At 36.3% G+C, this 19,587-nt stretch overlaps 1 protein-coding gene across 3 annotated transcripts in view; it reads right to left on the bottom strand.

Annotated features, from left to right (window-relative positions):
* LOC145684145 (WD repeat-containing protein 44) overlaps positions 1–19,587 on the bottom strand; it is an 86,169-nt gene that overhangs the window by 15,724 nt on the left and 50,858 nt on the right. For all 3 annotated transcript variants that reach the window (XM_081756088.1, XM_081756087.1, XM_081756089.1), the window contains exons 10-14: positions 18,280–18,453; positions 15,887–16,009; positions 12,398–12,529; positions 5,942–6,103; positions 1,728–1,843 (exon numbers count right to left, since the gene is read on the bottom strand). In XM_081756088.1, the coding sequence (XP_081612214.1) occupies positions 1,728–1,843; positions 5,942–6,103; positions 12,398–12,529; positions 15,887–16,009; positions 18,280–18,453 (707 nt within the window). The remainder of the gene's footprint in view (positions 1–1,727; positions 1,844–5,941; positions 6,104–12,397; positions 12,530–15,886; positions 16,010–18,279; positions 18,454–19,587) is intronic.

Here is a 19,587-nt window from a genome sequence, read left to right as displayed (position 1 = left end):
GTACGACCGATTAGATAATCAATGTTCTACTGGGTGATGCATGATCAGCGCGTTGATTTCCAAGGCTATTATTTCTGGCTTTATAGATGATCTTTCTCTCCTCTTAATTGAAGTACTCTTCAATTAGTAAACACAATAAATTATGCGTGTCCCACGAACAATGAACCTGGGATCAAGCACGCTAATCTTTCCGTTACACATGAACATAGTCATCTTATTATTTTTATGTAATGTACTGATGTAAATACTTTTATGAATACACTGTATACGTCGTCCGATTCGAACGAAATTCTATCACACAATGTGTTTACAGAGAAGCCCCAACACGCCGAATACCATAAAAATCAAGCAACTAGTATTTTACAGGTAGTCGGATAACACGGTGAGTGTAGTTCTGTGCGAATCCACTGTGTGAGATCACAGTTTGTCTGCCATGCTACAACAACGCCAGCAAACACCGATTGTACAGTTAAATGACTTTGAGCGTGGCGAAATTGTAGTTTCTCAGAATTGCCGTTGGTGTCGGTTGTGATGTGTCAGTGGTCCATCGGTAATGTACACGATGAGAGGAAGAGAGTTCTTTTTAGATGTACCTTCCTGTGCTCTTGCTATGCACCTGGACAGAAGGATCGTTCAGGCCACCGTAATTGATAAAATGTCGACCGTTAGTGCAATTAGAGCTATCATGGTCCACCCTATGGGCGCGTGAACACTAAACAATGAATTGTAGGTGGCAAGTATATATTCCTCCGTTTCTCTGACACGATTATCCGATTACCTCTCATACCTAATCATCGCCGTCACGTCCTTGGTTTTGTCACGAAAGACTGCACTGACGAGGCAAGTGGAGGTCGTGGTATTCAGTCAATTAGAATCACCTCTGTTTTGGACACAGTAACAACATTTTAGACATTACCGTAGACGTGTAGATGAGCGCAAGATCCAGTGTTCGGCTCGTTATAGGGAACACACACACACACCTGTTATTCTGGTATTAAACTGTAGGCTTACACATCCTCTCACCTCTAGTCTTCATTCAGGGAAGTACAACTAGTGCGCCCTGCGTTCCAACTTTATCATGACTCTCCAGAACTCCATCTTCCAGCAGAATAAAACGCGCCCCCCATACCTTTACGGAATACAGTGTGTTTTGTATACTATCTGTTCTGGCCTACTAGGTCTCCAGACCTAAGTCCTAGCGAGCACGTGGAATATATAGACGTGCAATTAACCCTTTTGTTTGCCACAGGAGGTATTCGTTCCCGAAGTTGAACATACTTGGTACTGTTGAAAGCTTAATTCCCACTAATATTGGCTTATGTTTAAAATCGAGACAAAATAAACATAGAAATATAATGATTAAGACATCTGGCAATAAAATAATTATATTCGAAAGGGGCCTTTTGTTACCTTGATTATAAAATGCAAGTAACACCTCAGAACTATGGAATATGGAAGAAGCATATGTAAACATTCAATTCAAGTTTAAACAATGTTTTCACCCATTACTAAAGCAAATAAAAAATTGTAAATAAATGATTATTAAGCGAGCTTTGCTCAGGAAAAGGTTAAATAGCCCATATTGTCAGCTTGTAAGGGATAGTCTTAAAACTATATTGTAACATTTTCGAAAAAAACGTTTTTTGTTTTTAAAATTTGTAATTCTGAAGATTAAAAATATATGAAGAATAACTTTAGACAAAATTACCTTTAGAAGAACAACTTACCTAAAACTTGCCTTGATTTGACTACTCACATTCACATAACCTTTATATTTACATGATAAATTAAGATCTCGTAGATCGTACAGCCGTATTCTGCTATCATTAGAAGTGACTAGGATCTGAAATAAAATAAATTTATGATTATATGTTCATTTGAAGCACGAAACTGAAAAGTTAAATTACATCCTACAATTATGCCTTTTAGATCTGGAACAAGGAAGAATTGCCACAAGAGTGGAAAGAATCAATCATTGTTCCAATTCATAAGAAAAGCGACAAATCTGACTAATAATTATCGAGGCATTTCTCTTCTGTCAACATCCTATAAAATCCTTTCAAATATTCTATTAGCAAGATTGACCCCCTACGCAGATGAAATTATTGAAGATTATCAGTGCGGATTTAGACGAAATCGATCAACTATCGACCAAATATTTACCATTCGCCAAATACTCGAAAAAAAGTGGGAGTACAATACCCCGGTACATCAACTATTTATTGATTTTAGAAAGGCGTACGACTCGGTTAGGAGAGAAACATTATACATCGTTCTTACAGAACTTGGAATACCGAGAAAGCTAATTAGATTAATTAAGATATGTTTAAATGAATCCCAAAGTAAAGTCCGGGTAGGAAAATTTTTGTCCACGAGCTTTCACGTCGAAAATGGCCTGAAACAAGGAGATGCGTTGTCGCCATTATTATTTAACTTTGTTCTGGAATACGCTATAAGGAAAATCCAAGATAGCAGCCAGGGCCTAGAGTTGAACGGTATTCACCAGGTTATGCTGATGATGTAAATTTAATAGGGGATGATAGGAGAACAATAGAAAGAAATGCAGAGATTTTATTAAACGCTTGCAGGGACATGGGTTTAGAAGTAAATGCAGAGAAAACTAAATACATGGAAGTGCGTCGGGACCGTAATACAGCAAATTGTGGATGCGTTAAATATTAAATAATACTTTTGATAAAGTGGATACTTTCAAATATCTAGGATCAATATTAACAGACGAAAATCATATTCACGAAGAAATTAAATGTCGACTAAAAGCAGGGAATTCGTGTTACTATTCGGTTTAAAATCTCTTGTCGTCGCGAATTCTGTCGAGAAATTTGAAGCTTAAAATATACAAAACGATAATCATGCCTGTTCTGTATGGTTGCGAAACATGGTCGCTTACTCTGAGGGAAGAACATAGACTGAAAGTATTTGAGAACAAGATCCTTAGACGAATTTTCGGACCCAAGAGGAACGGGAATGGGGAATGGCGGAAACTTCATAACGAGGAACTACATAATTTATACGGTTTACCCAACATTGTTAGGGTCGTCAAGTCTAGGAGGCTTAGGTGGGCAGGTCATGTAGCTAGAATGGAAGAAAGTAGAAACGCTTTCAAAGTCTTGACTGGAAGACCAATCGGAAAACGACCATTAGGAAGACCTAGGCGCAGATGGGAAGACAATATTAAGATGGATCTCGCATAGATAGGAATACAAAGTAGAAACTGGATCCAAATGGCTAAGGATAGAAGTCAGTGGAAAGCTTTTGTGAACGCGGCATTGAACCTCCGGGTTCCATAGGCTATCGAGTTAGTTAGTTAGTTAATTGTGCCTTTTAGGCTAAACGGAGCGAATAATTAATGCAAGTGAATGATTATGAAATAATTGATAGAATAAAAATATAGAATCACCCCGAGAAATCCCATGAACACGATGTTGTCCACTACAAATTCATATAGCCGAGGATCGAACCACGAACCATTCAAACCACATGTAGCATTTTATCACTGAATCCCCACGCTTGCGAAGCACAGGATTTACTATTAAAACAAGGATAAATGCGAACTGAGGTGCTATACTCTCAGTTGGTCTTAAATTTGTGAATGTGGACATCCAAAAAGCAAGCGCGCTAGTCTACGGTTATAAGGGAACCCAAAATCTTACTCAAATTTTCTTTTGAAAACTCTGAAAGTAGATGCCAGAAAGTAGATTGTGTGAAGCATTGAAAAGTTATAAACAAGTTTACCAAATTCATTATACTGTAAACCACCGGAAGAGGCAATAGTATCAAGAAATTCAACAAGTACTTACTTTGCGCATTCAAATTAATATTATTATAGGCTGTTCAAAAAAAAAAAAAATGTATAGGGTGATTATAAATGATTTATTGGGTTTGAAAGAGTTGTATTTAAAATTGTATAACATATAAAATAACGAATGATATATACGAAAATATACAGAAAAAATGAAATCTTTGAGTTTTACGTCCCATGGTTATGCCGGTGAGGCTAAAGGAGACGGTGATGATGAGTAACGAATGAAATGGTGGAATGAAGAGTGGGAGGAAACGGGAGAACCCCAAGAAAACCCACGCACACGGTGTTTGTCCACCACGAAGTTCACTTGGCGGGGGCTGGGATCGAACCCGGGACCCCAAGCACTGAAAATATACAGAAAGTGTACAAGACATACTATTACAATTGTTTGATATAGCTGCCTTTTGTCGCATGATATATCTATGTGGTAGTCTGGTTCGCCTCACATGCGGTGTATCATATCCCTACTAATTGTAATAAATGCAGTTGTAATGAAATGAAATCTTTCAGTTTAGCGTCCCAGGATTATGTTCTTTAGGCTAAGGGAGACGATGATTAAGGCAAGTTAACGATGATGAAAGAATTACTAGAATGAGACAGTGGAAGGAAACGAGAGTACCCCGAGAAAATCTACGGATATGATATTGTCCACTACATACTTGACCGGGGATCGAACCAGGGATCCAATGTAGCAGAGGTAAGCACTCTATCACTGAGCCACTGTGCCCCCTGCAGTTGTAATCCGATTCTGGAGTTTACCTAAAGTTGTTGGTAGTGGAAGCATATACACTGTGTCTTTCTCATGCCTCCAAAGGAAAGAAAATCAGAAACTGACGTATTGGAGAATCCAGGAGACATGGGAAAGCGCCCTAACTCGCTCCACTGTTTCATTAGAAATGGTTGGACGACCTGTGTTTTTACCTTTACATAAGAAGCCAGTGTTCTTACACTGTCGATACCCTTATATTTGAAATATGAAGAAAGTTAGATCCCCTCCTCGTGGATAAACTTCTAAAAACATTAGGTTTAAAATTTGGTTCGGTAGTTATCACGAAATCTATTATGAATCTCGAATTCGATTTTTCATTTTCATAATAACGATGATACACCAGGGTGTCTACTAAAATTTCAAAATGAAATTTCATGACTTTTTCATGACCTTTCTTTATCAAACCATAAAATTTCGTAACATTCTCACGAAGGAATTTGGGTACGAATTAGGCCAAAATTTCATGCATTTTTGACCTATTCTTTATCAAACCATAAAATTTCGTAACATTCTCACGAAGGAATTTGGGTACGAATTAGGCCGAATTTTCATGCATGCGATAGAAGCATGCTTTGCTAGCGCCCAAAGCCGACTATGGACAATTTTGGTGGTGAATTTTGATATTTTATTGAACAAAATTTTCCAGTCTGTAATTATATTAGTACAGATAACAAAAAATCGTGACCCAAAAATCTAAATTTCGTGACTTTTTCTTGACTTTCATGACCGTTTTCTGACTTTTTCGTGACATTCGTGACTTTCGTGACCGATAGACACCCTGCCCACCCACCATCACATCTTCCCTGCTATCGTCCTCAAAACTAAATTTTAAACCAGATTCTTCGCAAAAAAAAAAAATAAATAAATAAATAAAATAAAATAAAATAATAAAAAAATAAGTAAAATAAAATAAAAAAATAAAAAATAAAAAAAAATAAAAAATAAATAAATTTATAATTATTAAATGAAATTAATTAAATTTACTTGCAAGTTCCTTGAAGTAAGGAACATGTCCTCTACTTAATCACGTATTGGTAATTTTTACATATTTTTAGCAACGTGTAACATTTTATGGAATAAATACAGTCAAAGGAAAACTTTAAAAATTTGTAAGTTACTTGGAAATAATCAACTGAAAATGTAACTACTAGCATATACTTTCTCTTATTTTAAATACATCTATGTAAGTATCATTAAGTAGGAGACTTGTCTGTTGAAAATTAAAAAAAAAAAAATTGTTCTCTGAAATATCCAGAAATCAAACTCATCTACCTGATTTCAAAGAACATGGACATATGTAAGTTTAAGTCAGTTAAAGCCACTGTTTTCCTATAACTACAAATACATACCTTGTCTTCCCCAGGCATAGGTTCAATGCCACTAATTTTTCTCCCTTTGGAGTTTTTGCCTCTAGTAGAGCGTACATGTATTTGTGTATGATACTTTAACTGCTCAGTATTGTAAAATATACATCTACCGTCATAAGAACCAACTACAGCAAATTTTCCATTCTGAAAAACAAATATATATGTAAACAGCACTAGTCCAAGTAAAAGTAAAGTTTTGTCAAATAATTCGACCGATAATTCAATCATCTGCTTTCCTCTCACCATCAGGAGAGTGTGAGTTCTTTAAATCTTCGAGATTTCTTCTTCTTTTCCTTGTAAAACTAGTTAGTACTATTTAACTTTATGTGAAAACACTGACTATAACAACCTCTTTTGAACCTGCTGGTAAATTTAGTTTACTTTTGCCACATACCGTTTCTAGCATATTGTAATGGAATTGTATAAGAAATCACCAAATTTCTTTTATACTTTTAAACAATATATCTAACTCGACTATTTTCTGAAACAAAATTTAACATGAATGTGAAAATATAGACATGGTGCCAACTTCATGAAAGAATTTGGGTTACTTAAGACAAAACCCACAATTACAACTCCGAAGCTTTGCCGTTGGTATGAACTTATTCTATGGTGTCAAGAAAGGTGGTTGTAATTCCAATCAATTTTAGTCAGTGTTTTTACATGAATTTAAATATTAATTAGTTTTATAAGAAAAAAAAGGAAATTATGAAGATTAAAACACTCGCACTCTCCTCAAATACAAGCTTCCTACCCTAGTAAATGCCAAAATGAGGAAGGTGGTTGAAATATTAAGATAATAATCACACAAATACAAAGTAACAGTATATATTAATAAAAGGAGGAAACAACCAATTTAAATTTATTTTTGTATATCAGATCCTCTGTAGGTGCCAATTTCAACAATACACAGAGTGAAAAAGTGAATGACTGGATCGAGACTCGAACCCAGGATCTTCGGCATACCATGCCGATGCATCAACCACTACGCCACTCAGTCCGCTTCCCAGAATAGCCACAATAGTCTCTCACTCCTGAAGTCGGTGCTATCCACTGTTTTGTGGTCTGAGTGGAGAGCACCGACTTCAGGAGAAAAGAGTATGTGGTATGTGGCTGTTCTGGGAAACGGACTGAGTGGAGCACTGGTTAAGCATCGGCATGGTATCCCGGATTCGTTTCGCAGCCCAATCATTCACCTTTTCACTCTTTGTTTGTTCTACAAAGAAACTATATTTTGTGTATAAAATATAATCTTGTAAAATAAAATATGTTACGTTTTTATAGTTTTGACAATTTATCATCAAATCGATTTACCAGGAACTCTCAGGAGTTTAATAGCTCGAAACTATTCACGAATTTCTAAAGTACTTCGAGGAACATATTCCTGATGAATAGATTCATTTTCATGAATGTGCTGACTTTTAATCATGCTGAATTATAAAAATAAAATAAATATGCATCTTTTTTTTCTACGATATATATTCTTAATTATTACTACACTACCAAATCTAACTTCGCACCACAAAACATTTATTTCATCGCAGGGTGCGTCAGTGTACAGGACAATCTACATATCATGTACACGACAGGTTTGACAACATAATAATACAGGACGTAGAAAATATTATTTTGTGGGTTAAACAACAAAGTGTTACGAAAACGACTCCCATATTTGTTTGTCATACTACCAATGGAGAATATAACGTTGCATGCATTGATAACAAATTAATCTAACCTTCAATAATACAATAATGTTTCTGGTATGGTTGAAACGTGTTTACTAGTTGTTATGCAACCACTAATAGCAACTCCACAGTTCTCCATACTGTATCTGATTCTGATATGGTACAGACGAATTCTACTTTAATATTAATTACTCTTTCCATTCCAGTTCATTTTGACCAATCTTTACTTGCAAACATATGCGGGAATCCACTGCTTCCTTTGGGGAATCCCTTGCGCAATTGTTCTATAGGTTTGATTTTGATATTGTTGAATACTACGCCTGTAACTTCCTGTATGCAATTCCACACCAACTGTGCTATAACGTGTCGAACTTCCGTGCCGCCAAATTTCCCACGCTCATAACTCGTAAACGACGCCGCTTTCGAGTTTTTGTCGATATATTTTGTTGTTTGTTTTGATGTCCACATATATGTGGAAGAAGCATAGTATTATAACAGCAATGCACATGCTGAAGTACAGAAGTACAACAGAAACGAGAGTTCACTGCAATGCCATGTGCTGAACCTTATTTCAGTCAAGGAAAGGAATAAAATTTCTTACAACTCTGCTCTGGAAAAACTGGTTCCTAATTTCCTAATGAATAATTTCTTGAATGAATTGGCTAAACTATAATTTTGCCTTGGTCTCCAAAACATTAAATCTTCTACTAATGAATAAATGAATGGACCAAAAGAAAAAAAAAAAAAAAAACTTTTATCTTGCTTGATAGTAATGGGTCCACATCTTTACTCTCCCTCCAATGCTTATTTGTAAACAAAAGTTATCCGATCACAGGATTGTGAAAAACCCAGAGTATTTTAAGAAAAAGCCCAGCCCAGTGGGTTTTATTGGGTAAAATTGGGTTTTATTAAATTTTGTACGTATATTTAAAGCCACATTCTTATTTAAAATACCATATGAGGAATTATGTTCTATTGTACAAATGAAACTATGAAATTCCTTGTGGGGCCACATTGATTCACCTCTGGCCCGGGTTCTTAGTTTGATCCCAGCTTCCTCCAAATGCACTTTGTAGTGGACAAATACGTATGCAAGGATTTTCTCGGGACTGTCCTGTTTCTTCCCACTTTCGTCACGCCACCATTATCATCCATCTGATCATCACATTCTCTTTAATCCCGAGGGGCCGCGGTGGCTCAGTGGTAGAGCATTCACCTCTGGTGCTTGGGGTCCCGGGTTCGATCCCAGCCCCCGCCAAGTGAACGTTGTGATGGACAAACACCGTGTGTGGGGGTTTTCTCGGGGTTCTCCCGTTTCCTCCCACTTTCTTCATTCCACCATTTCATTCATTACTCATCATCACCGTCTCCTTTAGCCTAACCGGCATAAACGTGGGACGTAAAACTCAAAGATTTCATTTCATTTAATTTTAAAAATAACAAAGAAAGAAAAATATCACGAAATCCGTGAGGCTCATCCGCGTTTTGTGAGATACACCTTGCAACACTGACACTCGCTTATATTTTCCGGTGTGGACACTCGTTCGGAAGTGTAAAAGCTTTTTCAGGCCAGCCATCCTGAGTGTGATTTTCCTGGGTTTTTCTCTTTGCCGGGATGGTACCTAATATACACGTCTCAGGCCGATCTCAATCTTTTGTTCCTACCAAGGATGTTATAAATAGAGGATCTGCCCATATGTATCTTCATTCTATTAAATCGATGAAGCCAAAAAACAACCTAGCATGGCACGTCTGATTGGCTACTCTCGTTTCTGCCATCGTCTGATTGCCTACTCTCGTTTCTGCCATCGTCTGATTGGCTACTCTCGTTTCTGCCATCGTCTGATTGGCTACTCTCGTTTCTGCCATCGTCTGATTGGCTACTCTCGTTTCTGCCATCGTCTGATTGGCTACTCTCGTTTCTGCCATCGTCTGATTGGCTACTCTCGTTTCTGCCATCGTCTGATTGGCTACTCTCGTTTCTGCCATCGTCTGATTGGCTACTCTCGTTTCTGCCATCGTCTGATTGGCTACTCTCGTTTCTGCTATCGTCTGATTGGCTACTCTCGTTTCTGCCATCGTCTGATTGGCTACTCTCGTTTCTGCCATCGTCTGATTGGCTACTCTCGTTTCTGCTATCGTCTGATTGGCTACTCTCGTTTCTGCCATCGTCTGATTGGCTACTTTCGTTTCCGCCATGATTGTTGTCTCAAAACATTGCGATCCTATTGGGCGAAGTGGGCAGAGTAGGGGTGGCGAAACTGTGACGTATGGCTTCAAGATTTTGTTGTAAGGGCAGATCCTCTATTTTATAAGATCCTTGGTTCCTACCCTTTACTCGGATAGCGTGATCGGTTAGGGACGCCATCCTCATACTGACGGGCTAACATCGCCATAGATGCCAACAGCCCAGTAATCTAATTCCTAACCTAACAGTTATATTTCGATTTCTAGAAAGAAGAGAGTACACGATTTTCTAGAGTACCAAAGTGGTGGATAATTTTATGTACGGTAATACAGAATAGGAATAAAATCTCTTACACTCAGGATTCAAATCCTTGAGCCAGCCATCCTGATTAAAGATTCTTTTAGTTTCTCTCAAAGCAGGGCACACAAATACTTGAATAGTGCCGTAAGTTCAGGAGCCAGAAATAAAAATGACTATTGAATGGATGTCGCTTTTCTAAAATAAAAAAGTATTTTTTGTAAACTGAAATGTTGGAAATGGATTTTTTTTTTTTTTAATTTTCAGTTGCCAAATTGCTTTCTTACAATAGATTTTATGAATGAGGAGCCGCTTTTTCTTCTTCTTCTTTTTGGACAATAATTACACTGTGCTTCGTATGCTTCACCAGATAAGAAAGAAGAATTAGGAAGTTTCACGATCTGATTGCCGTTAGTGTTGAGAAGATACAGGTACATCTTGAGTAATTTCGGAAACGTAATCGTATTGCTTCTTATTCTATACTAGTCGAAATGCCCATCCTTTGCACGGGGAGAATTAGGTTCATGAAAAACACATGACCTCCTCTCTCCCTTACTATACACATATCAATAAAAGTGTTGTAATAAAAACTCCATAAGATATTCTATTTTTGGTATGAATTTTGAACCCTTTTCTCCTTTAGAATATGCTCTTTACTAAGGAAGGTTACATGATAAGATTCCCACCTTGAGGTAGATACTATGTTGAAAAACTTATTTCAAACTGTTCAACCATTTCCCCGTGACGCGATTACAAACAGGCATCGTCATTTTAAATGTGAAGGAAGAAATTATGGAAAACACTTTCTTTCTTCCTTTCAAAAACAGGAAGTGACATACCCCTTTATTTTTAATGAGTTTATATACCGAGTTTCATCTTCCTAACTTGGTAGGCTCGTGACATAATGTATTTTTTTTTACATAATTTTTAACCCCCTCTACCCCTTCCCCTAGGATGCGCCCTTGAATCAAAGTAATGTTATAAAACACAGCTCTGGATACGTACTAACTACTGTATGTTCAAAAGTTAATTTCAAACTGCTTAACCGTTTTCCCGTGATATGATCAGAAACAACAGGCAACATCGTTATCAAATTACAAAAAGTGATCCCTTTTTCCACATAAAATAGTATTTCTCAATAACGTTGGGACACAGGTCCACTTATTTTTAATGAAGAGTTAAGTTTCACTTTCCTAAGTTGAAAAGATTGTGACATACTACATTCTTCATATATATTTTGATCCCCCCGCAACCTCGTAGAACATGATTAAAAACCCAGTTCGAGGCACATGGCAACAGCATCCGAAAATCCATTCCAAACAGTTGAGCCGTTTCCCAGTAATATAAGCACACAAAAAATTCTCTTCACTTTAATATAATAGATTACAGTTGAACACTGTCACAGCGTATTAGTTCGAAAAATGAAATGAAATCTTTGAGTTTTACGTCCTACGGTTATGCCGGTTAGGCTAAAGGACATGGTGATGATGAGAGATGAATGAAATGATGGAATGAAGAAAGTGGGAGGAAACGGGAGAACCCCGAGAAAACCCACGCACACGGTGTTTGTTCACCACAAAGTTCACTTGGCGGGAGCAGGGTTTGAACCCAGAACCCCAAGCACCAGAGGTGAACGCTCTACCACTGAGCCACCGCGGCCCCCGTATTTGTTCGAGTGCAAACAAAATTCGATATGCATGATTTCCAAACCTTTTTTGTTTTCAGTGGTACTTTGTTCTGCTGACAAACACACATTTTAAGCCAATTCTAATACTAGGTACATACTAATAAGTACAATTAAAGACAGTAATTATGATCACGTTCAGGTTATAATTTCAATCCATGTTTTGAAGTATATTTTTTGAGGTGGGCTTTTTAGGGTTTTATTGTGGGTTTTACAAAAAAAAAAGGAATTTTAGGCTGGGGAAAATTCCAACAACCCTGTCCGATCAATAAAATGTCTTCTCCATTATTTTAAAACAATTATACATTAGCATACATTTGGAGCAAAAATGATCTGAAATATGAATATACTTGCTGCAGTCATTCACAACCGTTAAAGCCTATTCGAAGTTTCTCAAGTCTACAGTTGGTGTCTTTTTTCTGCAAGAACGCTTTACACTCAAGTTATCATCAAAACTAATATGCAAGTAAAGCACACAACAACAGGAATTTCTAACTTTACGAGAAACTGTTTTGTTCTTTCTTTATTTCTTAAAGAGAAGGTAAAATGGTCTTAAATAGGAACATAAAAAAACAAATCCATACCTGGCAAAAATTAGCTGCTGTGATTAATTTGGTCTGCCCATCTACTTCATTCCAAACTGCTACCTTTTTATCTGGAATATTCCACAACCTTAGCTTTCCATCTAGAGATCCACTCAAAAAATATCGATCATCCTGGAAGAAAATAGAAGTAGTTATATTGTGGTTGTGATTACTTTTTTTTTTTTTTTTTTTCAACTGTTTTGAATACATGTAACAACTTAAGTTTTCATAAGAATGTTCCTTACGACATTATGGCTTTCTAGCGCATGTCAAGTGTCTAGAACTGAGGGAAATAACGGTATTGCCATACTACATTGGAGAGATTTGTGTGTGTATTGAAATTTCCTAGACATTGGTATTGATCGATGAAGACCAATTAAGAGGCCTTCAAGAAGTCCAGATCTGCCATTACTTAGTACCACGCTGTGCTCAAATCAATCCAGATAACCTTCGTCGTGTCGTTAAGAGATTGAAGAGACCTTTAGTTTTGCGTAACAGTTAATAGCTGGACGGTTTCCTTATGGATTAAGTAACAATTAACAGCTGGACGTTCTCCTTATGGTTCAAGACTTAAGATATCCTCAATATACAACAAAACCAACACTGATTCAGTGATTGTTGACGAGACTACATTCTTTCATTTTTCAATACAGCTACTACAAATTTCAGGGACATTTCTGTTACATTTTTATAACATTTGAAATCCTTCTGGTATCATAACTCGCTTCCATACTTTTTTGTACATTTAATGATGTGTTTACTCTTGTACAAAAGAAAAAAATAAAGTTGAGCATACCGCGATAAAATTTACGAATAATCCTCGTATATGCTAAAAACAAATGTCTAATGAAACATGTAAGTAAATGATAAAACAATTCGAGGATTAAACGAGAACTCTGACAAAACCTGCTGACTTTGACAACAGGTTATAAGGTCTGGAATCGAACCAGGGATTTCGCACCAAACGTGAACTGGACCACTGGCTCATCGTGTACCCTGTCTATCTCACAGATTCAAAACCTGTACGTATGAGACATTCAAGTTGTAACACCTTTTTTTTTTTCTTTCTTCAGGACTGGTAATGTCTTGTTTGTTTTAAAACATGTGTTGTCAATGCGTGATAGAGATGGCAACAGGCACACAGAACTGTAGCGGCAGCTGTGAGAGAGATTACTGTTTTATATACTTAACGATACTCATGAAATGGATGTTTTCATTACAAGAACAGCACGTAATCATTCGTTTTCTTCATTTGCGTGGTGTGACACTATTTGAAATTCATCGGTAGTTGAGTGAGACATGTGATGATAATGTCATGGGTGTGTTTGATGTGCGTTCGTCGTTGAGATAGTTCGAAGAAAGCAGAACGTTGTGTTACAACAAACCAAGACAATCTCGGCCTTGCACAAACTGGTCTGGCAGCAGTTGTGCACAGATTCCACAGAAATATCAACTTTAGAGGCGATGTGTTCCACACTTATTCGTCGATCCTCCAAAATAACTTTCGCTACTCGTTCGAGCATATCGTAAGAGCGCCTTGTGCGAGGCCGAGATTGTCTTCGTTTTTTGTCACACGACGTTCTGCCTTCTTTGAACTGTCGCATCCACAACGCGCATTAGACACGTTCAAGAAACCATCATCTCATGTCTCACTCAACTAGCGATGAATTTCGAAGGGTGTCACATCAAAAGGAGAAAACGAATGATTATACACTATTCTTGTAACGAAAACGTCACCATTTTGCGAGTATTGTAAGTATCAAAAACAGTCGTCACTCTCACCGCTGACGCTACAGTTCTGTGTGTCATACTATTGTCATCTCTGTCCCGCATTGACAACGAGAGCTCGCGTATTTTAAAACAAATGGAACATTTCTGTCTGTTACCAGTCCTGAATTAAAAAAATGGAGGTGATATAACTTGAATGCACCTCGTAATTCAGTGTCATAAAAGATTCGACTTAGTTCATTTCTAAACTGCAGATTCAATTGTTAACAAAACTGAATGTATAAGTAAATAAGCATTTCACCTATATAATTGATTTATTTCCTTTCTTACATTACACACACGCTATAGCACAAATCAAACTAGGTGCACATTTTCCATGGCCGTTTGTAGTGCTATATAAGTATTATTTTCTAGAGTGATTCCCTTAACAAAATCTTATTTGATACAAATTCACGACTAAAAAAAGAAAAAAAAAGTATTCACACTTCACGTATACAAAAGAATAAAACAAGAATGTGAAGAAGGAACTCCAAAAATTTCATCTTAGGAAATTACCCCGGAAGAAGCTCACAGATGTAAACATGAGTAAAATGTGAGACAGAAAATAAAACGACTATGTAACTAATAAATAAAATCTTTATTTATCTATAACATGGTTGGGTAAACTATGAATTCCTTAACATATTATAAGAACTTAATTTAGCTGCATTAATTTTAATAATACGAAGTATCATTATATTTTGTAATACAGAGTTAAAAAGTGCACGACTAAAGGGAATCAAACTTGGGTCTCCGGCTTACGTGCCGGTATGTTTACCACTACTTGAGAAATCTTATATTCTACGAGGAAGGATCAGAAACTAAGGTTACAAAGACGATATTTCGGAGTTTCGTCCGAGAAGAGAGTAGTGTGCGGTAAATTGTAATACATGGAGTTGGCAACTATGCAGAGTTTCTGCCACCTACGGTGCTAGTTGTAGATAAATACAAATGGCGACTTGTTTGGAAAATTAATCTAGCGAAAAAGTTCTCATTTATTCGATTTCTGTGGGCGAAACATGTAACTGTGGCTGAAATTCACCCTCAGCTGGTAGACGTTTACGGGGAGACTGTAATATCATTTTCCTTCACGACAACGCGCACCCGCATACAGTTCAGACCACCACACTGTTGAAGCAGATTCGCTGAGACATCATCGACCACCCTTCTTACAGCTGGACCTCGCTCCAAGTGACTTTCACCTGTTCTCGTCGCTTCAGACGAGGAGGTGATACACTTCGTGACAACGTGGCTCAACACGCTAGGACAGGACTTTTACCGGGAGGGAATCTTCAAACTCATCCCACGATATGGAGACTAAGTCAAAAAAAATAATCTAATGTATGTACTATCTACTGGCTGTATGAAATAACATATACACGTTTCACTGCAGGCTTTGTAACCTTACTTTCTGATCACCCCTCGTATCATTTAAAGTCGGTGCCGTATTCAACTATTTATATATCATTAAATCATATACATAGAGAAATATTTGCAATATAAAAATAGTAATTTCCTCCATTTATCATATATACCATCATATCAATTTCATGAACTCGCATGACGCTAAGCATTAGCAAAATCAGTAAGATATGTATCTATATTGTTTATTCTGAGTTCTAACTTCATTATATAATGAAATGGACACTGGGTTTACTGGCAGCAAAGAATTTAGCTGTATTCAATTATACCTAACGTTGATAGATAATAATGGTAACTTACCCTTGGATGGAATACAATTGCTGTAACGAAGTCTATATGCTGAAAACAACATAAACATTCTTTCCTGGAAATATGCCACAAGCGGACAGTTTTATCCATTGAGGATGACAGAATGAAATAGTTCTGAAAATAAATTGTGTAATCTTTTAATGGAAATGCAGAGATTCTATATTTTATACTGGAACAGAAAATTAAAACACAATGTGCAGTCAATATCAAAAGGAGTACTTAATCAATGATTGTATTTCCTTTAATCCGGCAACGTTTTTGAATAAATTTTAATTAATTTTCATTTAGAATCTGCTCTACACAAAGACTTGAATTGTTATTAATTTACGATTTTTTAAATAAAGTTACAGAGAATGATCAGTTTTATACTTACCATGTGCACTTGTGCAATAATAATAATAATAATAATAATAATAATAATAATAATAATAATAATAATAATAATAATAATAATTCGTTTTGAATAATAATGTGAATATTCACACACTAAAACGAATAGAATAATTGTTTAGATTTTTGAAATTTATGTTTTTATTATCATACAAATTAATTAATTTGATTACAAGAAATAAAAGCACAGTTTTAACATTGCTTTTATTAAATTTACACTAAAATTATAAAAGTAAATGAAACAGGAGAAACGAACATTATGAGACAGTTTAAGAAAACTACCAGAATACCCGTTCTTCGCATGGGGAGAATAAGTTTCATTTTGGACATAAAGAGCTGAATTTGGATTTAAGCACATCGGAAGTGTCACTGTTCATCTCAGCGACCTCGAAAACTATGGATTTCATACTAAAATCGGTCATTTTCGATCATTTTTAAATATATCCCCATTCCTCTCCCCTAAGTTATACCGTCAAGGTGAAATGATAAAAAACATCTCTGGCCCGAATCTCATCTATGTTGAAAATTTGATCGAGATCGGTTGGGTAGTTCAAGTGGTGCCAAATCACAACCATGGCCACCTTCATTTTTATATACATAGAATCACTTACATTGAGAATAAATTCAAAGTGTCTTCTTCCTCGTTTTTTTTTTTTTTTGTTTGTTTGTTTGTTTGTTTGAGCGAAGGTGTTCATTACATCACACTGAATGTCTTGGAAGGCGTCTACCCTAGTCATGTTTTATTATTATTAAACTTTAGGAATTATTTTTTGGTCTTGCTTATTAAATTTTCATCCAAAATACGCCCCTAGGCCTGGGCCTAGTAGTAACTCCGGCCCTGCCCGCAGCAAATTGTATGTGGAAGATTTCTGCCCAAACATTTGCGATTTTACCTCTACCGATGGCAGTTTTTGGAAGCCCTGAAAGTGAATGACAAAAGAGAAGCGACTTCCTTTCTGTGTGAATATGCAACTTTTAATATGCTATTTTTTATGATGAAATAATTATATGGATTTCGTACCACGACATGTTAGAGATCCAGATTTTTCCGCAGCTGAAACAGGATCTACCTTCCATCAAGATTCCCTCTCCTCTTCAAAGAGTCGGAGGCAAGAAGTCGGAGATGATTTCATTTCTCATTAGGGGACTACCAAGAAATGGACTTGTATGATAGTTTTGCCAATAGTTAACTTTTTTCTTTGATTTTAATGTTTCCTGTACATTAAGCTCTATACATTTTTCCCTCCCTCTGAGCTTGTCTTAAGTTCTACAAGCCATGTGTACCACCAGCCATGAATAATCAACGAGAACGAATCACACAAGTATAAGTAGACCGTCATATTAAATAATGCGCATGGCAAGAATTTGACTAGTTTCGACGCGCACCGAATCATGATGGTTAGATTAAAGATTAATGTCTCTTTCAGCAACGAGGCTATACGAGAAGTAGTTCTACAGCTAACAATGGAATCCGAACCACATGAACTCTCGCTGGATCTGCGGAGCAGAGGTTGCGCCAAATTAAAACGGGACTCACATTGAACATATTCGATTTAGAAAATAATTTCGTTGTTGTGAAAGAAATTCTTTTTCATTCCACTATAATACTTCTTTTATGTATCTGAATGCTATTAAATAAGATTTGTGAGTGTTTCTAAACGAAGATATTATTTATAATAATTCTTTTTTTTTTTTAATTAATTGATTTTGAGTTTTACGTCCCGTTCAGCAGCGAGGCTATATGAGACGTGGACCTACTGATTAACGTGGAATCCGAACCACATGAGCTCCCGCCGGGAATCGAACCCGGATCTCCCGCGCCAAAGGCGCGTACGCTAACCGCTTAGCCACGAAGGAGCTCTTATAATAATTCTGTATTATCCTCCAGTAATATGAATAACGACATCTTACAAGAAGCTATTACCATCTTCTGCATATAGTTTTACATCACGTAACATCTTAATTACATTGATATAGAATAAGGATGAATTTACCTTGGACCACGCTACATCAAGTAAATCGGACGTGTGTCCACTATATGTACAAAATGGTTTTGGCATAAACGGTGTCTTTGCAGCATCGTCTTTTTGATCACAATACATGACAGCCGTGGGGTCTTCAGAGGAATGTTGAGAAACAAGCGACTCTTGTGACGGTGTTGGAGAAACCTGGAAATAAAAATCACAAAACATTGTTGAACAAGTACTTCTCTAAACTGGGTTCATATCTAGACAACGTAACTCATTAAAAACTAATTCTATGGCTTAAGGTACCAGAAAGTTCATCAGTGAAGAAATAAAAAAGCTGATCAGTAGGTCGTATTTTGTGCCAAATTAATCCAACGACGATTACATAATAGTTTTTTTCTTAAGATTTTTTCTATTATCCTTACATATTTTTAATTTTTCGTTTCCCGATCATTTTAACTTCACATGTTTGCTCAAGCCTTTATCAGAGCTATTAATACCATTTCCTTTGATTCTATCTTTTCATTTTTTCTGCAGCCAAAAGGTTTTTTTTTTTTCCTCCCAAAGGTTCTCTAACATTCAACGTGAAATTAAATTTCTACTTTTACGACCTACAAGTTATGCCCTGCAGGCTGAAGGAGACGGATGATTAATGAAAGTAAATGCATATGAAAGAGTTGTGGAATGAGAAATGTCGGAGAAAACGGAGGAACACTGCACCTCTTGGAGCTTGTTTCAGCACCGAAGCTGCACGAGACACGAAATGAGAGTGAAAAAGTGAACATATGCCGTATTACACTGAATATAGTACGATTTCGAATATAATACGATTCCAAGTTTCTGAGATTATTTTAATGGAAAAATATAAATATATAGCCTTAAATATTATGTAATTAAAATGTACCAATTTAAAGCTTTTTAAGGTACGCCTTTATTGCACTTTCCTCTAGTAATTATCACGCGCACATTAGTAATAAATTTTAAGTGTTAACCAAATCGAACTATAACGTGATGCATTACCATAACCTATTTTCCGGTATATGTCTGACGACGAATCACGCAACTGACCGGCACGACACGGTCGCGAGAGAATGATACTGATAGTAAAATTCTACACGGTATGAAATATTTTTTTTTTAATCAAGTGTAAATGGCTAGGGTGTGATTATAATATGAATATGGCTTTTACGAAACAAAATTTAAATTAAAAATATGATACTATTTTCGGGTATTTGACTTTTTTTTAAAAAAAAAAAGAAAGAAAAAAAAGGTCTAAACACTTCACAAAGTCCTTGACGGCTAATCAAGAGTGAAAATAACTACGTAAAATTGACA

This window comes from Thermobia domestica, chromosome 4 (assembly GCF_964235325.1).
Source record: "Thermobia domestica chromosome 4, izTheDome1.hap1.1, whole genome shotgun sequence".
Classification (NCBI taxonomy): domain Eukaryota; kingdom Metazoa; phylum Arthropoda; class Insecta; order Zygentoma; family Lepismatidae; genus Thermobia; species Thermobia domestica.
The sequence above is the reverse complement of the archived record's forward strand: the minus strand, read 5'-3'. Positions and strand labels throughout refer to the sequence as shown.